Source organism: Tenebrio molitor, chromosome 3 (genome assembly GCF_963966145.1).
Source record: "Tenebrio molitor chromosome 3, icTenMoli1.1, whole genome shotgun sequence".
NCBI lineage: Eukaryota > Metazoa > Arthropoda > Insecta > Coleoptera > Tenebrionidae > Tenebrio > Tenebrio molitor.
In genome coordinates, this window is record NC_091048.1 from 23,254,549 (window position 1) to 23,276,344 (window position 21,796).

At 37.4% G+C, this 21,796-nt stretch overlaps 2 protein-coding genes across 3 annotated transcripts; both read right to left on the minus strand.

The window, feature by feature from the left end:
* Nucleotides 1–107: 107 nt before the first annotated feature.
* LOC138125317 (uncharacterized) lies at nucleotides 108–2,162 on the minus strand. The gene is made up of 3 exons (XM_069040564.1): nucleotides 2,059–2,162; nucleotides 1,748–2,006; nucleotides 108–1,694 (listed from the first exon to the last, which is right to left on the minus strand). Exons 1-3 carry the CDS (start codon nucleotides 2,123–2,125, stop codon nucleotides 203–205), a joined length of 1,818 nt encoding a protein of 605 aa, XP_068896665.1. The 5' UTR covers nucleotides 2,126–2,162; the 3' UTR covers nucleotides 108–202.
* Nucleotides 2,163–3,663: 1,501 nt separating this feature from the next.
* ImpE1 (Ecdysone-inducible gene E1) lies at nucleotides 3,664–20,866 on the minus strand. 2 transcript variants are annotated; one of them, XM_069042306.1, is made up of 7 exons: nucleotides 20,675–20,866; nucleotides 13,030–13,180; nucleotides 12,849–12,980; nucleotides 5,629–5,991; nucleotides 5,374–5,582; nucleotides 4,429–4,903; nucleotides 3,664–3,938 (listed from the first exon to the last, which is right to left on the minus strand). In XM_069042306.1, exons 1-7 carry the CDS (start codon nucleotides 20,711–20,713, stop codon nucleotides 3,907–3,909), a joined length of 1,401 nt encoding a protein of 466 aa, XP_068898407.1. In that variant the 5' UTR covers nucleotides 20,714–20,866; the 3' UTR covers nucleotides 3,664–3,906. The 2 variants fall into 2 exon arrangements, with proteins under 2 accessions (XP_068898407.1, XP_068898408.1); XM_069042307.1 differs by having other exon boundaries at nucleotides 5,632–5,991; nucleotides 20,675–20,865.
* Between the last annotated feature and the right edge of the window lie 930 nt (nucleotides 20,867–21,796).

Below are 21,796 nucleotides of genomic sequence, written 5' to 3' on the forward strand. Positions count from 1 at the left end.
ACAGATTATGCGTTTCTACGAAATCATCAATAAAACGAAAACACTCTGATAAAAATGTTGAAGGATACCAACAAGATCTTGAACTTTTTTTTTATTTAACTTAAAACTAGAGACGTCCAGATTACAATAATTTGTCCTAGTTACTACTGCATGTGCAAAAGAATGAGCAAAAAAATTGTTTTATCGAGAAAAAAATTCAACATTATGCCAACCCACATTTTGTCTTAGATTCATTGTTCCTTGAGACGCACAACTCCTCGTTATCAATTCGGTTTATAAAAAATGTCGAGCTGTAGTCAACAAATTGTTGAAATTTGACTGTAAGCAAAAAGGTAGTGTCTTCTTCCGCTTCAAATACCACAAATAAATATTTCGTGGCGTTGCCTTCAAGAATCGTGTCGGAGATGCTCGACGATATGATTTTACGAAAAGTGTACTCTTCACAGTCATCCAGCGGTTGCTCTGAACGTATCGACAATTTTATTTTGTCTAGTGCTATTGCTGTAGCACTTTTTACGTATTCGTGGTCGGGATCTATTGGGGTAAAATATCCAATGCAAGTGCACCACTCGTCTGGAATCCCGGCATCTTTGCACGACCTGTCTTTTGGTACTTTGTCAAACAATGACAGACATTTCGGACAAGCCGAACTCCTCCTGCTCGTATAAGACACTCCAGATAGAGTCAAAATGTGTTGCAGCGTCATGAACATGTCGTAAGTACTCGTTAGCTTGTCTGCATTTCCTTTGAGATTGTCATACTCCTGTTTAAACTTGTTTTGAAACTTGTCCGGAAGAGAAATCATGTTTACTGGCATCCTTTCTTCCAGCCAACCACTGCGCGTCTTTCTGATGTCACCGTACCTCACCCCATGGTCGCTCAACAAGAACACAATGCTCTCGTCCAACACTCCCGCGTCTTTAATATCGACGAAAAACTGTTTAAATTTTTCGTCCATTGCAGACGGTGCGTTCACGTCGTTGTGGGTGAAGGTGTTCATCCAGAAGACACCGAAGGTCGGTTTATTTTTAAACGTGAGGGCGAAATCTTTGGCCAAGTTTAAAATTCGCTCGCCGCTGGTTTCTGGACCTGTGCAGTACGGCAAATTCTCTACATTTTCACCGTTTAATTTCTCGGCTGCTTCTAGATGTGGTTTGAAGTAGTAGTCTGTAGGGGGAGCAGTAAAACCCTTCTTGTTGAAATTGAAAGTGGAGATTGGAGTGGCGTCTTCGGCGTAAGCTGTGACGTACCCTAATTTGCGGTAGTCGTACCACAACAGCGGACACTGGTCGAGACCGTTTAGTTCTTCAGGTTTGCACTCGAGGTGAGACTGAGTCAAATTGAAACCTGCCAGAAGGGCCATAGCATTGGGAAAAGTGTTGCGGCCAATTTTCGTATAACCCTTCATTTCCAAGAAGTTGTTGTCTCGAAGAAAGCTGTAGCTTTGCGGCATCGCTCGCATAAAATTCAGTCTGGAAGTGCTGTCTAGTACAACCAGCAATACACTAAAAGCGTTGGTTGCGTTGCTTCTCACCAGCTTTTCTTTTATCCACTTGTTTATCAATACAGGGTTATGAACGTTCTCGTAAGAAATCTTGTACTCACTATTCGTGTAGTCGTATTCTTGACAAGTGACCTTAACACTGTCGTATTTGAGCACCGTTTGCTTGAAAAAATTTTGACACTTCGACAATCTAAAAATATAATTATATTAGGTACACAAAACTCAAGAAGATGGACATTTTACTTGATCCCAACATCCGGATCTTCCAGTGAACCATTTCGACTTACGTTACAATAAAAACAATTAACTTTTTTTGAAGAAAAGTTTGATCTGAACCTTGTTCTCAGGTTCAATACAGCTGCATTTTTCGTTTTAGTAATGTATGTGCCGATTTCAGAAGTGTCACAAGAGGTGTATTTTAGGGATTTTATTATATCCTTTAGTTCATCAGTGAACGGATTTAAATTTGGGATTTGACATTTAGCAGTGTTGAGAATAAATTCTGTAAAACTTTTATTTGAGTACCTATTGCTGTAATATTTTACTTGCCTTACCTCCATCTGCGTATGTCTTGCAACTTATCACTAAAATAATTAAATTGAGCGACACCACTTCTTTCATCTTGATGTAGGTACTAATGGTAAAAATGATAAGTGGACTCTTTTATATATCAATATGTGTCGGACATTATTCAAATCAATTTTATCTGCTTGAATCATGGAATAGTGAATAATCCGAGAAAATATGTGTTTCCTCAATTTAATTAAATTTTTCCAAATCGTAAATGGTTGGTATTTCCTTTACGATTTTTTTTAAATGTTACAAAAAGTACTAGCCATGAATCACTAAGACATTACTCTTTTACTATCACATAATATAAGTTACAGAATGTTATAGGCAATAAATAACGACCTCTTATCTCCATCGTCTTTGAATTAGATGCCAGCTGGTTAGAATTGGTGTTGGTACAAAAATTTCACAGCCCCGAGGGTCTTATGGATCTTTCCTTATTAAAGACAATGCCACTGTTGTCTGCACAATCCTGCATGCAACGCCTTTATTAGCTCTTACCTAATCTCCTATCAATTTGAATAATTAATCTATTACACTTTTTCCAGAGAGAATGGTAAAGTCCATTCAAAAATCAAAAAACCACCAACGTCGCATTTTCCTCGACAATTACTATCGGCAACGCTGTTTAGTGTAAAATTTGGTGAAAATTATAATTTTGAGGTTAAGTGTTTATTAAATGTCTTGTTTTTCTAGGCATGTTTAAGTAAAAATAATAAGAATCAATAAATAAACGACACGTGCTGCTAATAAAACAATATGAACATAGCATGAAAAAATATCTACCTTGGGTTTTTTAAATTTTACCAATCTAAAGCAACAAGTGGTGGTTTTTTGATTTTTGAATGGACTTTAGTTCTGATGAGTTATGAGTTGTTCCATTCTGATTAAAACCATAACGTGATGGCTCTTTAAAGTGATAAATATACGTCAAGTACCTACTACCGTGTGAGCAATCATTATTGTTTGAATTGGCAATAAATTCTCGTGACTTTTATGTCACGTTCCAACGAGAAAACCATTTTATTAATAAAAAATTACGAAACCAAGACGCTTAAATTTGAAATGTATGCCAGATGTCAACAATGTCAATAAAACAAACCGAAATAGGTACAATTCACAGTCTTGCCAACTGAAACAGTTATTGTTGCCCACCCGGTATAATTATGTTTTGTCGTCACAGCCCTACAGACCTTCAAACCTGAGTCCAATTTCATTTCAAGGTTTATGATGAATAGGACTTTTATTGGATATATGTACAATATACACATACAGGGTGTTTCAGTTTTACGAGTGATAATGAACCCGACGGAATTGAAAATGCAACCCACAATACACTTGCAAACCTGGATATGGACTACCATAGAGATCCGTGTTGGACGCGGACAGTATCAGCTTTGCTTTGAATATGTATTGTGGGTTGCATTTTCAATTTCGTCGGGCTCATTATCACTCGTAAAATACCTTTTAGAACATCAGCAAAAAATGAAAACGACATGATATTTTTGAAATGTGGTTAGATAGTTCGTTTGGTTTGCAAAACGCAACCACAAGGTTTGAAATAGGTGAAAACAACGAATAAACTCTAGTGTTTTAAATCTTTTTATATTTAATACTTAACCATTACAAGTAATAAATATCTATTCTAACAAAACTTATTTGAGCATTAACTTAACTTAAACATAACTTAATTGAAAATAATACTAAGTATATAATGATAGATATGATAACTATCTACTACTACAGCTTTATGAGTCGCATGGTTGAGTTTAAAATAATATACAAAATTTTTGGCATTGTACAAATCATAGCGATAAACCCAAATTTAGTAACTATAAATTCCTTCCTTTAACAAGCGGACACCCTGAAACAAACAACCAGTTAGCTAAAAGAAGTGTTGAAAGGATAGTAAACAATTTACGATTTTTATTGGTCTAGTTCAAGGTTTATTGCAAAAACGTTTACACTTGACTACTTAACAGTTGTGGTGTGTACTGTTATCATTTAATTTATCTAAACCATGAGCAGTCTGACATTCGCATGTGCGTTATTTGAAACGCTAGTACTCTTTGATTTGAGGTTGAATGCATAAAACATGAATAATAATGATGTTGTAATCAACGCATCCATGTCCTCACCTAAATGCAAATAACACATCTATTTACTCCACCGATTTATCTTTACCGTTGATTGCCAGGAGGCAGTGTCACCCCAAAGCAAACACCATCCTGAACAACGTTTGAAAACCGCCGCTCCACGCTCCTTACATTAGATTGCAATAATAAATTAACCGCAATTACACTTCATGAATAATGAAAGGAACCTGCCGTGACCGTCTGAAAATAATTACTTACTACACACAGAACAATTCCTTTCATCCGTGCCATCTCCGCAACCATCTCTTCCTGAGCAGGCGATCGCGCTCGACCTGCATCTTCCATTTCCGCAGCGCAGGGGACAGTACTCGGACAGCCTCCTCCTGGCTCTTCCTCTGCAGATGTGTGCAGGTTCGTCGCTGCCGTCACTGCAGCCGATGATCGCGTTGCAAAACTCGTATTCGGGGAGGCACTTGCCGTCGGCGCACTGGAAGGTGTTGGGAGGACAGCCGTTTTTCCTGGTGGCTTGACAGTCGTCCTCGTCTTCGCCCGCCGGACAGTCCTTGACGCCGTCGCAGCGACTCGCTCGCGACACGCATCGCCCCGAAGACTTACATTTGAAGGATTCGACAGGACATTTGTTCCGGAAGCATTCTTCGTCCGAGCCGTCGCTGCAGTCTTTGCGGCCGTCGCAGACGAAGAACCAGCTGACGCAAGTACCGGTGCTGCGGCACTGCAACAATGGGGTTGGGGGTTTGATTGTGTGTTAGTCATGCTGTTGGGAGCGCGGTATCTAATAACCGGAAAATGATTTTTGCATTAACGTCTTCAATGGCCAAATTAGAGGATATGAAGTATTTAGAGTAATGATGATGGAATAGATATGGGAATGGTGTGGGCGGATTTGATGCTTGATGGACAAGTGATGGTTATTAAAAAAGATTTGTGTGTTATTATTTCCTCAATTTAAACGAGTCGCAATTGGTGGTGTTATCGGACGAAGATAGATGGTAGAGATTTATGGCGCCGCCTACACGCCCAAGGACCATTCGAATTGGTCCAACAGTTGCCAAATCGAGTTGAACGAACTGAAGATACTCTTCCCGTGTTTCACCTTCTCGAACGACCTTGCTTTTAGTTTAGTCATCGACAATAGCGGTCAGTACTACATTTAAATTCCCTCGGGGAATTTTTTCCTCTTACTTGGAACGTCCCAGGGATGCATCCTCTGTTCCTAGCCGAACATCCCGTGCCATTTGTCCTTACTGTGCAATCGCAGACGCCTTCGATGCATCTCGATGATGGATCAGCCGCCCGACATTGAAGATCGGTCACGCACGGAAGACCTAAACTGACGGCCTCCGCCGCATCGTCGACACGAGTTCTTATGCCCGTGGTCGCTGGAGGTGATGCTGGAAAAAAACGCTTAGGACGAGTGAAAGTCTAGTCTGCGATTACTACTCGTGGTGGCCGTCGAAGACAGGTTCGTTCGGAGAGTTGAAGAGGTTGAGGTGATCGGAGATGCAGAAGTACTCGGAACGCTCGATTCGGTAGTCTTGCCAGTGGTACTGGCAAAGTTGTTGTGGTTACCGTTTATCAAGTTGGAGTCGATGTCTGCTTCGGTTGTTGATGTTGTTGTTGTTGTTGTTGTCGGAGGCTTTGTTTGGAATGCTGATCTGACACAGGAATCGCCAACTTGTCTAAAAGGCGAATTGCACTGGCAGCGTCCGAATAAGTTTGGTATTAAAAAGTCGCAATGGCTGTCAGCTGTCCATAAGCGACAGTGTGCGTTGCTGTAACAAACATTTCCTGGACGAGCCGCTGAAACAAACGATTATTCGATTATAGCACAACAGAAACAAAAAGTAAAAAATCAATTGGTGATGAAATTACAGAGTACATAATAAAATGTCTGCATGAAAAAAAATCCCCTAAAAAAAAGAAAAAAATGCACTCAGTGCATCAAATCTTATTAGATCTTCACATCAATCAATATCAAAGTCATCAAGATCAATATCATTCATTAATGCAACTTGTTTTTGGAGTATTTATGACGAGAATCTACTTTTAACTACAATTCTTCGTTCGATTTTTAGGAACTTGACGTTTGTTTTTTCTTACAGATTTTTCTATAGATCAAGAAACATGTTTTTCCTGGAAGATCAAAAAAGATAAGCGTTGACAAGATACCCACTCAAGACTAAATGCAATCGATAAAGCTTATGAAATAATCTGATACGAAATAGAAGGTATCGAGTGTTCATTTAAAATTATCTCCAAAGTTGGTGTTGAAGAGGCAAAAAGTGAGGTTAGATTTAAACAGCTGATCGGTGATCTAGAATCTGTGATGCGTTCACAATCGACTCTTCAACGCCTTTGAGGATAAATTTAAATAAACACCCGATAGTTGTAACGGATCGCTTCGGCCAATAGCGGGCGAGTAGGGTGCGCTGCGTAACGCTCGAGGCGCCCAGAGAGGATACTAGCGGAGCGCCAGGGAACTAATGGCTACATACTTAATTAAAATATCATTATCAAACGATTGCACTTATCGGAATCTTGATAACATGCAAACACTAATAAAGTAATCTTCAAATCATTCAGTTATAATTGATTTTTGATTAGTTTATGAACTTAACATACAACACATACTTTTGTACAAGTAGGTACTTGAAACTCAAAAACAACATTTCAGTTTTATAAACTTAAAAATGTGAATTTTAATCTGAAATATAGATAAATATTTATCGAAGAGTCTTAGATTGTTTCAGAACTGACAACTAGAAAATTAGTTGTTGTACCAGTTGTAATTTAATCAAGTGAACAATTGTCTCGATCGCGAACTCATGTGGCAAACACAAATTGCCTAATGCACCTCGTATGCACCTAATAAGCATGCACTCTCTTGTGAATTTTTTCCGAAGAATGGTTATTGTGGCTGCCTTCAGTTCTCAAGCCTATTCACCTTCCTTATAAGTTTGCCCTAACGGTATCGCCTTTGCACGAATTTTCTAACAAACCTCAGACATTTTTACCGAGAACTTGCCCGTTCTCTGCCAGATCATTTCATACAAACAAAATCGCGTCCGCTTTGATACCTCCTTCGTTGCGTCCCCAAGTGGACGCTTTACAGAAATACTCATAATAATTGAATTGAATTTCAATTATATCGGCGAACTGTACTTTCGAACGGTATGCGAAACATTCGGTATTCATGGTCATGTTGTAAATAAAATATGTGTGGCAAAACTACAAAATGGTTTAACCACTATGCCAACGGTATTTTTTAAGTGCGCTTATGGTTTGTGAGACCCATCGACAATTCAACTAAGAAAATCGAATTCGTTCTTCATACGATAAGATAATTGTGTAATTTGTCATAGTTAAGTAGTCTTTAGAGTGCAACAGTAAAGAACGTGCAGATTATGTATGAGCTAACTGGAAGGAGAAGGAGAGTCCGATGTGATTATGATTGAGTTGCGAGGATTTTTCAAACACTGGTCTTATAATAATAATGATAACAGAATGGAATGCTTCATTTCCAGTTAATGTTCTCGACACAAATCAATGAATTATCCTGAGATTGTGGATGTAATAACGATGATTTATACACGGAACGTGTAACGATTTCAATAAGGAATGATTTATTTCTCAAAAATTTTAAGTTATTGCGTAATCATGCTAGGACAAAACAAGAGTGTAAAGCGCGCCTCCAAAACCGGAAGGATTAAAAGAAAACATTCAATTGTTTGGTGTTAGTGTTTGTACATTCTGTTTAGTGTAAAAGCTTTTGTGATTAGCATTCCCCAAAAAACTTTAAATTCAGGTATTTCTTGAGGTCGTTGACAGTGATTATTGTTAAAAGTGACTCACCAAACTAAAAATAATTCAATTCAAAATATTTTTCTTTATTTGGAATAGTTCTTATTTTTATTTTTTGTGTCACTCTTAGTATTTTTTTTTTTGAGCATCGTATTTATTTATCGATTTGGCCCCACTAACGCAATAGGTACCAGTTTATGACCAAAAGTGTAAATTTTTATTGTAAGCACGGTGTAAATCAATATTTGAAGTACTACCCATGGGTTAAACGATACTAACGAAACAAAATACATCTTTTGTGCAATAAGATTTGTTCACTGTTAAGAAAGGATTGTATTTACATATTTTTTCATTATTGATATGTATAAAGCGCGTTAAAAAAATGTGTCTTCGTTTCTGTTAACGTAGGGCGTAGCTTCATCAACTGTCAAATCATAGATGTCAAACGTCATTTATTCACCCAACCAGCAGTGGTGTGAATCATTTCTTTTGCTATTGCTTCTACCAAACCAAATATTTCCACTTCTGTTTAGAACTATTTCTACTTCTGTTTAGAACTATAGTCGACGCGGCGTCTCAAGCTGGCGTAATCTTCACGTGATTTTCGAGGGATGATTTCCTATTGGTTAATGGGCTCGCGTTAAGAAGTAGGTATCCATCCCTTTTTAAAGTACCTATGTAGCAAGATTTAAATTTCCCGCGCAAAACTTAACTTTGGCGAGGCAGTGTAAATCAGGCTTTTCATGACGTCGTTACGAACTATCACGTGAACAGCTCGTGACTACTACACAGGTTCGCCGCGCCAACTATAGCCAAAGAGAGTTTTCCTGATTTCTATTTGATTTTTTTTTGAAATTAATGATTTAATTTGCATTAGAAGGATAATAAAGGAATTGCAAAATCATACCAACTCAAAGACGACCTCGTTTGTAAGAGGGAAAAAGAAACATCCTGGTTGACAATAAATATATTGTTTCAACGCTAGTTATTTAGAAAAAGTTTATAATACAAGTTTTCCTCCAAATTAATGCAAGATTTTATTCAGTTCATTCGGAATGGAATTTAAAATTATTCCAAGTTTTGAAAAGATGCTCAAGAGCGCAATGTATATAACAGTAAAATTAATTATACACATTATATTTAAATTAACGAAGTTCCATAAAGTTAAAAAATTCAAAGGTGCCGTATTTTTTATGATTATGGGCTAAAGTGCAGTAAACGAGTATCAAGCTTAATTAGCGTTTAATTATGTTCAAATTCCGGTGAAGAGCTCGGCACTGCGCAGAAAAATTGCGTGCATTCTTAAGCTGTCATTATTACTTAATTCTGGAAGGAAGTCTCAGTAAATGCACCGACGGTATCATAATTTCGACAGTACGTAAAAAAATTGTTATTTGTATTCACCGTTATCATTGCAGTTTATGGTGAATGGAAGCAAATTAAAGTGTTGATTTCAATCTCGGCGTATAATAGTAGGGATCGCAAAAAATATCCCAACTGAAAGCGACGGCAAATTTTAATTACTCTAATAACTTGTAGTAATTGTGCCCTATTATGGCGTCTTGCTAGTGAAACTGTGATCAAAGAACGTTCCGGATAATCCGTGACTGCCAACGGCGAGGTTGTTGTCCGTATCTCACGCGTGTTTTTATACAGAGTGGACCAAAATGCGACCAGTGTGTTCATTGAACAATACCACGAGTGGTTACAGAAGAAAAAGATAAAATAAAATAAAAGAAATAGGTTTGGAGATGTATGTATGTAAAGTTTTTCAAGTATTGTGTTTTTTAAGGTGTTCGGATCAAAATTAAAAAATAATTAACCTGTTCCGACATAGAAAACAACTTTGTCATCCTGTATAAATATCGATCTGCCTTTAGAATTGAAGATTAAAGATGTTATTTACCGTCAAAAAATGAGTGTTTTCTCGTATACATTTTCGGTACTGATAGAGAGCCTTAAGCGTCAATTATTACTTTTACTTTGGAAATTTTTGATCTGGACCATTAAAAAGTTACGACATATTATTATTCCATACAGTTGTAAAATAATTGCATACAATTATTATCTTAATAAAAAAGGGGGGCACGGCATCGAGGCCGGATTTATTTATCATTACACACTTTTACACGACACTGACGTCGGACTGAGTTCATTCAACATTCATACAAAGTAATGAAGCTATGAACTATTGAACGAAGTTACTGCGGACAGCGGTTTCTTCCGGTGGTCATCCATCCAAGCACTGACCGCGTTCGACGTTGCTTAACTTTACTGTTCGAATAACGATAGTACTTTCACAATAGTGGAGCCGCCGTATTATATTTATTTATATTATTATTATTTATAAGATAGTCTTTGGTTAACATTCCTTGAAAGGTGCAGTACTCTCTTGTGTCTTTTTACGTGTTTAGTTGTAGAGGTATTGGATTCTCTCATAGGCTGTGACCTTGAAAATATCTGCGCGTAGGCGGAGCGATAAGCCAGTGAAAAATATGTAAATGAAAACTGAAAACTTCGACTACTTTACATAGACAAGAGAGAGACGACACTAACGTAACGAATGACGATGTTTCCAGTCGGTTTGTAGCGCCTACTTGAGACCGATATTGGTCGTTTGCGCAGATATGACTCATAACCCATGAGAAAATCCAACACCTATATCAAGATTTCACCTTTGCGAACCTCTTCTACCGGTAGACAAAGTTGAAGAATGTAAATAAAAGGCGAAAATTTTGTAAATAGCATTTATTAACTTTTTTCTAGCTCTCTTCAAAAATTTTTTACAAACTAAAACCTAAATTTCAAAATTAACTAAAAGTCATCAATCAGAATCATGTGGGAAACCAAGATTGAGCTTCCCTTCTACTGAAGGTGATAGCCTTGGACTGCTTGATTCTTTAATATCAAGAAATTGACATCCCCATCTTGTCAATTTTTCGTTATAGATTTGTTTGTAGCAATCAATTGAATTTTCAAGCATGTGACAAACTCTTACAGTACGCTGCTGATCAAAACCATCTTCCTTGAAGATTGACATAGCAGCCTCGACATGTTTGAATGCTTCGGACAAGCGCTTCCTTGTTAACCCGCAAGTTGTTGAATCTTCTGTTTGATCTTCATCTTCCACCTCTCTGTGACTGTCCAACTCTTCAAGCTCATCGTTCGACAATTCCCCACAATCCGACTCGAGAAGCTGTACAATATCCGATTTTTCGACTTCATCGAAACCACTGTTCTTAGCCATGCTGACTAGTTCCTCCGTCACATCTAGCGCTTTATCAAAATTTTGGAAATCTTTAACGCACTGAGGCCAGATTTTACACCAAATACCATTCATACAAAGAGATGATACCTCATCCCATGATGCAGCAATGACATCGATGGCGTCTTTTATAGTATAATTTTCATCAAAGAATTCTTTTAAACATTGTTTACCACCTCCATTGGTCTTTTCGATCAACTTAGCAAGCGAGCGGCGGAAGTAGTACGCTTTGAAGGTAGCAGTTGCACCTTGGTTCATCGGGTGAAGTAAAGATGTGGTCTTCGGTGGAAGAAAAACAACATTGACGTTGTCATACGAGTCGACAACAGTTTCAATTTGTTCCAAAGCACTGTCCAGAAGAAGCAGTATTTTAAATTCCAGATTCTCCGTTTTGCAATAATTTTCGAATTCCTTGTACAGATAATCCGATAAATAATTTTCAAAAATATGTATTTTGGAAGCTTCAGTGTTTGAGTGCCAAATGACTGGAGGAGTTTCTTGCGTACAACTTTTAAAAGCTTTCGGGATCTTTGAATCGTAAATCATGAGGGGCTTGAGCTTGTAGTCTCCTTCTGCGTTCCCTCCCAGCAGCAGCGTACAGTAGTCTTTTCCTGATTGGCTCTCGTATACACCATTTGGCATTCTTTTCCAATAAAGTCTCGTTTCACCAAAATTGAAGACTTGCTTCGCGCTGTATCCTCCTTCATCGATAATACCAAGCAGAACTTGTGTAAATTTTTCTGCTGCTCTGCTATCTATTCCAGCAGATTCAGCTGCCACTCTCCTAGGCAAACTGTACCGCTTTTTGAAACGTTCAAACCACCCATGACTCGCGTTAAACGGTTTTACATCGCTCGGAACAGATTCAACTTTCTTTAGATGTCTATACAATTTTTTAGCTCTTTCTTTTATAGCACTGACGTTCAAAGATACATTCTTTTGATTTTCATGATCTATCCAGATGCGCAGTAACCGTTCAATCTTTTCCATTATACTTGGTCGCACACGACTTACTCTGTAAGCACTCAAAGGTCTTGCCCTTTTAACACTGTCTCTAATCTTATTCGAATTTGCACGAATTGTTCTGAGGGTTGATTCCGATAGCCCGAGGGCTCTGCCGATGTCAACTGCCCTCTCACCACGTTCATAGCGTTCGATCACTTCTAATTTCACACTTAGAGGAATTATTTTCCTCTTAAATTTAGAAGAAATTTCGACACTGTTAGGTCGTTTGCCACTCATTACGATATTTATAAACTTCTAAGCAACACTACGAAAACTAATTTGAGACTGTTTAGGCATGCGAGGAATTATGAGGTTAGGGTCGTGACGCTCTTCGCGCAGCGCCAACTAGTGACCTTCCCCGGAAGCGCGTTAAGCGGACAACGCGCGCGTTAAGCGAGGATTCCTGCAATATTATTTTTTCATATAAACATGAAAGGCTCTGCAAAACGTGGTACTAGTACTTGTACTGAAAATGTTGAAAAAAAAAATTATTGTATGGACTGGACTATTCCAGGACCCCTTAGTCGTCTCGACAGAGAAATTAACCAATTTTTTTAACGATAGATAATTTTATAATGGTACTCACGTCCCAGACAAGTGTGTTTCCTGAACTGGAGGAAGCCGTCGACGCACCGACATGTCCCATCCAGACAGCTGCTGTTCGCCACTTTGAGCGAACATTGTTCAGGAACGAGACAGTCATACCCAAGAAGAGTGGCTGAAAGTTCATCAATGAAGAGCCGACAAACTCCACTCACTCTACTCACATTGTACGCATGTTGTTTGATTTACTCTCGCGAAGAAGGGCTGACACAGACATCTCCCTCTGTGACATATCGATCCCGAGATGTTCTCCTTGCACTCCCAGTCGCTGTTGCACTCGTCGCCGAGTACATGGCCAGAACAAGGACCATACACCTGGAAGTTATTGGCGCACGGTTATCGAAGATCTAACAGGTCGAGATGATGAATGATCGTGATTTATAATAAATATGCGCGGGTAATCAAGTGAAAATCAATTAACGAAAGGTAAGACGTGGAGCTGAATGCATCCGTGCCCACCCAGATAACTGAATCTAATTATTGTATTTAGATGAAGGTTGCGCCAATTGAATGATCTAATCTCAACAAACAACAAATTGCGAGATTAGTGAATAAAGCGTTGTGAAGGTATGAACAAGAACCGTTTCTGTAGATGATTAATCAGGTTTATTAAATTGAAGAACAAAGAGGAGAGTTGGAGGACGACAGCCATCTTCAGAACGATTTAATTAGGCACTAAAGATTCGAATAAAATTCCATTTGAAGATAATATTATGTGTATAGCATTATTATTAGTAAACAGTTCATAACAAATTAAATTAAGTCTAATCTAAAAAGTATTTTAGGCACCGTTAATGAAAACGGTAATTTTACGTACATACAAGCGGACGAAAAGTAACTCTTTTTCGGACGCACTTTTTCGGACGCTGACCGTGGCGCCATCTGTTGGTCTGTTTAGTAAGTTAGCAACGAAACCGACAAAAACAGATAATTGCCCTGTCACCATAAATTATGTAAATAAGTAATTGTATTGCAAATAGTAAATTTCTAGTTATGTTGGCAAACTGATAAAAAAAACACTATTAAAAAAATTGTTAATATGTATCAATACATTTATCTATTGAAAAAGGTAGATATAAAATTAATTTGTAATTTTTCCAATGATGTCTTTTGCTTTGTAGTTCGTGCTGCCAAAAAGTGTCTTTTGTCCTCGCCTGTTTTCAAGCCTCGGCTGCGCCTCGGCCAGAAAACTCAGACTCGGACAAAATAGATGCATTTTTTGATACACAAATAACTAATTTTCTAAAATCCTGTACATCTCAAGGTAATGGACGTGTCCTACGTCCACTCTAGTAGTCAGTTCATAAAAATTCTCCAACTAAGTTAAGAGAAGTTGTCCGAAAGTGAAAAAGTGGAACAACTAAACTCATGAAACTAGAATGTGAAGAATGTGGTACCTAAAGAAGATAAACTGCGTAAAGCGTGAAGAATACAGTGTTGCAGGAAGCACCCAAGAATCGCAATTTTTGATCATTATGATGATTCTAAAAATAGCACCCATGAAGCCAGTTAGTTTAGTCGATTTTTTGTTCCATAATTTCCACTTCTTATGGCTTTTATTATCGCAGGATCCATTATTAACAACTTATATCTAATCTCGACTGGATTACTGCATCTGTTCCCGTAAGGCATTTTTTGTCAGCGATCCTCACCAATAGCTCTTCATTACCACTGATTAATTCTCAAATTTCTTTGGTCCAGTTATCCAATCTGAATAAATAATTTCTCGAGATATTTCACTCCGATAATCGCTTTTTTATGCACCATTTATTACAACAGGAAGAAGTTTTTACGGTTTCCACATTTACATCTCTTGTCATGTCACATGCTAATAAATTAATCTGCACCTCAAGCAACCGACATTTTTCAACCATGCGACTGATTAATCAATTCTGCGGTCAGGTAGGTGTAAGCCGACAATTAAACACAGATTTCCTGCGTCATGTTGAGCAAAGACATATTTTGAACGGGACAGGTGGAAAAATTGTCTGAGCACATGTGGGCACGGCTCGATTATTTCGCTATTAGCATAAGGTAGGTCAAGAGTGTTTGTCGTTGGGGATTTTTCAGCAAGGGGTACACCGACGGCGTCTGTGAAGTGGTCAACCACTGCCAATATTTATCACCTTCGTTTGCTTCTGTTGACCAGGGTCAGACGTCAGTGACCGCCTTCCAACAATAAGTCTCAAGTATTTGCCGGTGTTTTATTGGTACGTCCATTGAATTAATGCCATTACAAGCGTTTAATTAAAGTGGAGATTTCGCTACGCGCGCAAAGACTTTCCATCGAACGCTCCAGGAAGGGATATCCTCACTGTCTTCTAATTTATTTCGCGAACAGGTCGGGACCGTTAACAACCTACAACTATCATGAACTTGATGTTACTGCGAAGATAGTTAGAGTTCACCTCTCCCAATAATTATTGGTGCATATTCCAAGATGCTGGAATCTGGACTTAATCTGAATCAGTGGTGAAAAATATGCTAACTCGTGTCCACTTAATCACTGTCTGCTTGTTCCATCTCGAAGATGTTAATGACAGATTGCGTCGTGCCACAGACAAAACAAAACGACAGAACGAGTTGTAAAATCGCCAGGAATGCAAGAAATAATGGACGACACACTCCTGCGTCAAAACAACTTCATATTTCAACGAAAAAACGACGCCGGGAATTTTTATTGAACGGCCGAAACGTCCATTCTTCAAATAAATTAGACGAACTTATGGGGCTTAGAGCCAAGCCTTGACCGTCACCGGCGCAGGCGAATTTTTTTGAATTTTTAAATTTTCGACCAATGAAAAATACTAATTAGCATGCTTAATACGAAAATTCCAAATTTAATGGAATAAAAAAAAAAACAACCACAAAGTATCGTTGACATTTGTTTAGCCTAACTGTTTTTTCTCCAGCTCTGGTATGTATAATTATTTATTGCGCACATTATACTTAAGTGCTAATTGGGACTAACTATACAGGATGCGGTTAAAATGTGTGTTTAAGCCTTTTGATTCTAATTTTATATAAGAAAAAACTATCACTGCACTTAAGTGAGACACTCTTTAGGAGAAATTAAAAAAATTGAAATGCAAGGGGTCGTTAGTAAACTATTAATCTTATTAGTAATAATTATTCATAAGTTGCGGCGGAAGTGCATAGTTAGTTCCTTTTCATTGATATTTATGTTTAATAATTATCAGTTTCAATATTGTCCGTTATTAATTTGTCATTTTGTTTTGCTGTTGGTCAATAACATAATTATTAGTCATGCAAATGTGTTGAGAAACATGCAAGTTCCTAAACGAACATAAATGCACTTCTCCATGAAATTAACACTTAACAAACATTGTCATTATTATTGCTGTCGTAAATCTTTTGGAATACGTTCTTACCAGTGCTGATGGAAATGAATAATTAGGAAATAGTACTTTTTCAAGTAACAGTGAAATAGAAAATTTGAAAGGAAAAACACAAAATGATTATGTCGATTTTGTTTTTAAAAGTCTAAATTTTAAATTAAACACTCTAAATAGAAATGTTTTAAAGTGATGTTTCAAAAACACCAACTTGTTAAAGACTCACCAAAGTGTGAAAAAAGTCAAAGATTATTTATGTATTTATAACGAGCGTTCAAAAAATTATGATGAGGCAGACTACGGTTCCCTTTCTTTTTTTACAAACGCAGGTCGTCGGTTTAGCCCATCTGTTTTGACATTTCCTTTAGATACGTAACCTTGCTTTGATCATTCAATTACATAAAATAAACACTTTAAGTAAAAACCATAATGCAGCACCAAAAAGCGAAAAAAAACCTCGTTTGTTCGTTCTAAAAATAATTTTTTTTTTTTCACTACTAGTAATAAAGTCTAGCGTTATCGGTTGTCATAGAACACTGAGAAGTTTCGTTTTTCTACGTTGGCCCAGTGACAGGTAAATAATTTTTCATTATTAACCAATGGTGAATAATGGAACAACCGTCACCTAGCAACGAAAGATTGTCATCTATTTCAATGGTTAACGTAGACGATTTTCGTACCAACTGTCAAGAAGTGACAACTCGGATCCGTCGCATCCGACAAAATAATTTGATTTACAGGGTGTCCCCAAAAAAAAAGACGAGTCCATAGCTCTCTTATTTATCGGAGGATTTTAATTATCTATACACCAAATCAAATGGTTGTTAGTAGGCTACAAAACGGCTTAATAAATTTACGTATAGCTACAAGGACTTCAAGACTAAACTGTCAAAACATTTTTTTTCAAATGAGATTACATACTTTTTTTTAGTAATTCTGATTGAGATTTTAATTCTGAAAACAACAATGTATCACAAGTATAACTTCACATAAAAAAAAATAACACTAACTTTTGAAACAAATGACGAGCACCAAGCGAAAAGCTATCAAAATGCATTGCGTTACAATGTAATAACCAAATTAAGGTAGCTGGAAAAACAAATGACAAATAATAACATGTGGGATTGCGCAATATGCCGCCAATGTTTAGCGCAAAACATAGAACATAGACGATAGTAGCGTTTTTTAAATTTTTTTTGTGAATTTTTGGTATTTAAGTGTATATTTGTGATACATTGTTGTTTTCAGAATAAAAATCTCTATCAGAATTACTAAAAAAAAATATGTAATCCCATTTGAAAAAAAATATTTTGACAGTTTACCTTTGAAGTCCATGGAGCTATACTTGAATTTATTAGGCCATTTTGTAGCCTATTAACAACCATTTAATTTGGTGTACAGATAATTAAAATCTTCCGATAAATAACGGAGTTATGGACTCGTCTTCTTTTTTGGGGACACCCTGTATAATTATTATCAGAAAGGGTTTGAACGTATCTAGTAGTGAAAAAAATAGTATATAAACCACGGTGGAGAAGTCCCTTATAGCCTTCGCGCCTTACAACCCTCGGCGCGCCTCGGGTTCTAATTTTGGCGCTCTGGCTATAATCATGAACTTCTCCACCTTGGTATATAATATACTATTGCGTAAGAAATAGTCACACCACTGTTTGTTTGTTCGATCTATGCTTTGACAGATGAAACAATAGCAAGCGCCAGGCCACAACATTTTTGAACGCTCTTTATATCCACCGTTGGGACTGTGAAGGAGCTGTGCGTCCTTGGAATCCAAAGAAGATTTTTTTAAATTATCTGTTTACATTTAACGTGACGTGACACTTTCTTGAACACTATTTAAATTTTTAGACCAAATCATTTTCTGGCCCGAAAATAAGATTCCAAAAATAATAAAATTTCTTAACAAGATATATTTTTTATATTTCCTCAAGCTTACAAAAATAATTATTATCATCTCTTCAACACCACTTGCCATCATAAATATTTTTTTCTTTGTTCTTCTCAAGTACCAAGTACCAAGGCCCTACTACTTTTTTGTGATATTCGTATATCACCTTACAATAGATAGCTTTTTATAGCAAACAATTATCTCTATTCATATTGATGATAATAATAACGTAATGACACAACAAAATTAAGAAATGGTCAACAGAAAATAAATGTAATTGTCTGTTATGCATCTACTACCATTAAACCAATTTTTAATTCTTCGCTGAAGAGAAAAACCAAATTACTAAAACCACAATCGTCCAATGATCGCTCAGTTTTTTTGCCAATTTGCAAGAAGCGCCCTCATCACGCTCAAACCTTGACATTTCGAGAATTTAATCGACTCAACAAAGATTGCAATGATGGAATCTTAAACAATAAGACGAGAAGACGCCAGTCAATTCTGAAGCGTCATTCTCGCCAAAAAACCAATTAACTTAACCTTAATCTGTCGAGACCTTTGATGGTTGTAAAAAGGACCGCTAAAAAGAGTGTTAATTCCTTCTGCAAAGTGCAAATACTTCTTATTCATGGCCAAATCTCTAGAGACGTGGGTGGACCGACGGGCTGAGGTACCGCTTGGCACCAACGCGATTTACTGATCATAATTGGAAATTAGCAAATCGGACAAAGAAGGTTGTTGGAGTCGTTTTTAGGTGAACAAGTTGACTGTTGTGGATGTGCCGTTTAAATAGCGGATCTCAGACAACCTACAGGTGTCTGGCAGGTATAATCCCAGCAAATCATTTTATTACGTTCAAAAAGCATCGTCTGAGATAATCACGGAACAACTCCATCACCTTTGCCAACAATTTGTTTTATCCGTGATAATTTACTCGCTGTGATTACCTTGTCAGAGTGGAACGGGTTTTGTTGTGTAAATTTTGATAAGCGTCGAGTCGCTGGGAAGATTTCGCTCCGTAATCGCCCCTTCATGAGAATTTAATTAGGAGCGAGGGAGTACTTGGAGGGAGCGAGCCGCAAGGCGCCCATCTCGGACCAATTTTTAGTGCGGATTAGAGAGGTGGCCCAGTCTCGACGTGTTAACTGGAAATGATCGCCCATTCTGGTATAATGGCCGTCAAACAATTCAATAGATGCATAGTTATTGTGACAGAAGCAACTGTAAATCCCATCAATTACAATGTTTACTGTTGGCGTAGAGGTGAACAGCAATTTGCTGGTCGTGGACGGTGATGTTAATAATTCGGTCATGTAAAAATGTGTTCTGAATGGTCGGACGCGATTCGCTGATCTTCAATGGAAACCATGAAATTTCAGGAAAGTAGGGAGCTTTAAAGCCAGATAATCAGCCGTTCACATCATAATTATTATGATCGTTCAAATGAAATTTGCCATAGATCGACCTAACTGTTTATTTACCCGATTCGCAGATTTTCGATATTGACCCAATAAACTCGGCAAAAAACGGTTCAACACAAACAATTCCAGCCGTGTCAGTTCTGCACAGTATGAGGAATTTCGCCGCGGTCGTGCCTCCTCGACTGTGAAACTGCAATCGATTTTCTGAGTAAGAGGATTCAATCATTCAGAAAATCAAATCAGTGCAACGTATTGATCTAGTCGGGGGTGTGCACTTTCCAAAATATGACGGTGGCGGGATTATGCATGGGGCGGCCGCGCGTGGACCCTTGGGGGTTGTTTACGCGACGCGAGCGCTTCAAACATCCCTAATCAGATAACCCAAAATGGGATTTTCATTGTACATTTGTGATTCATGGAATCTAACTCGATTTGAATTACTGCTGTCGCCCTCCTGTTGTTCTGTTAAATAATAAACAATTCATTTGCATTAACAATTTTAATGGAACCAACCGCAGCTCTCGAAATGTGTTCGTTAATAAGAGATCTGCTGCAACAATTATGCCTGGAAGAATTTGTGATTAACGAAGGCAATTAACTGTCTCGGTTTTATTCCAAAATACAAATTATTCAAATTATGGCCAAATTGGTTGCTAATTAACTAGCATTTCGCGAATTCTCTACGGACACATTTATACATCAGACACACTCATCCAACTCCGGAAGATAAATCTTGTGCCAATTGGTCGGCAATTTTGACTCTCTCAGATCGCACTTTTTTAAACCAACATTAATTCCATTATCTGCGCCGAAATCGAATCCACTTTTGAAATCTCATTAGTGGGTTCGCAACAACCAATCGTAATAGCTTAAGTGGCTTGAATTAAATTTCCTTATTAAATTTGGGGTCCCTTTACCATTACAACAATTACACCTAACCGAAACACGATTGTAAAAAAACTAGCGCTCTTGTTAATTAAAAAGTGTTAAGAGAAGAATAGACGGTCCTGCGGGATCAGAGGATTAATTAAGGAAAACAATCAGGTTCAAATTAGCAAATTTGCGTTTGACATGGTCAGAATAAATGATTGTTTGCAAATGAGTAATAATTGAATGGTCTTACCAGGAGCAGCACACCGACAATAAATTGCAGATCGGTCATAATTTACGGAGCACTGAAAGGCACTGAAGTTAGCACCGGCACCAAGACGCGTCGAAAAAAATTTCGTGATTCCTGCAAGCGCGTGTAAACAGGTGCGACTTCTTCGGCGTTGTTGAACTGTGGAAGCGCGCGCGATGAATGGTGTGGAGAAGAAGACGTTATAGCAGGCAAGCACGGGCAGGACCCCACAGTGTTTTCCCTCTATTGTTCAGGATATTCTTCATCCTTATTGGGCGTCTCTTCTCCACTTTTCGGTACATCGTGACAAGTGGAGTCGAAACAGATCGATACTGATTTGATTTAGTTTGCTATGGTGCCACACTAATATTTTATTGACGCTTTGTATCACCCGTCGACCGGAAAACTGCATAATTGCAGGTTGTGAAGAGTGAAATTGGATTAAATTTCAAAGGGAAAATTGAAAGAAATTTTTGGGACTGATGACTATAAGAGACACTTCATGTTTCATTTAATTTATTGCGACTAACATCAAGCAAAAATCTGTTTTATTCCATATTGTTTCAATTTTGGAATAAAAACGCAAAAATTTGGAAATTTGTTAGAATACTAAAACATTATACAATTATGATTTTTAATTTAAAAGCTTTACACGAGGCAGATTTCCAATTCATCTGAAATAATCAATGTACTGAAATTGCTGAAATTAAGTTATTGAGCTATTAATTCAAGAAAATCTCCAAAAAGAAAATGATTAACGCCCCATATTTTTGATTTTTACTTTGATCTAGATCTTGTAGCCAAATCATATTTTTTTCTCTTTAGCTTGACCCTTCACTAACTTTTTTCAGACATCATAATCTAAATCGAATTTAATTTGAAAGTGTGGATTAAATAATACAGGGTGTTTTCGAAATTGAGGCGTTTCTTTTAACATGTGATAGTATACGTTGTTCTAAAGAGTTTTAGCCAAAATCACCTTAGTAAAATGTGTACGGCAATGAAGATACAATAAGTTAATTCTTTTGAAATTTTTGAAACCGGTCCTGTTTAATTTTGCGCTGATTTGTAAGCAACTAAAATTGACAAAAAAAAAAATCAAATGAGCATGGACGTTAATCAAAA

Bases quoted from the DNA above. Each gene is read 5' to 3' on its own strand.
- ImpE1 (XM_069042306.1), bottom strand. From the start codon at position 20,713: ATGACCGATCTGCAATTTATTGTCGGTGTGCTGCTCCTG. The intron at 13,181-20,674 runs GTAAGACCATTC...AATAACTTCCAG, and splicing joins TTGTCGGTGTGCTGCTCCTG to GTGTATGGTCCTTGTTCTGG. The intron at 12,981-13,029 runs GTGAGTAGAGTG...ATGAACTTTCAG, and splicing joins TCAAACAACATGCGTACAAT to CCACTCTTCTTGGGTATGAC.
- LOC138125317 (XM_069040564.1), bottom strand. From the start codon at position 2,125: ATGAAAGAAGTGGTGTCGCTCAATTTAATTATTTTAGTGATAAGTTGC. The intron at 2,007-2,058 runs GTAAGGCAAGTA...AAAGTTTTACAG, and splicing joins CAAGACATACGCAGATGGAG to AATTTATTCTCAACACTGCT. The intron at 1,695-1,747 runs GTAAAATGTCCA...TTATATTTTTAG, and splicing joins GATCCGGATGTTGGGATCAA to ATTGTCGAAGTGTCAAAATT.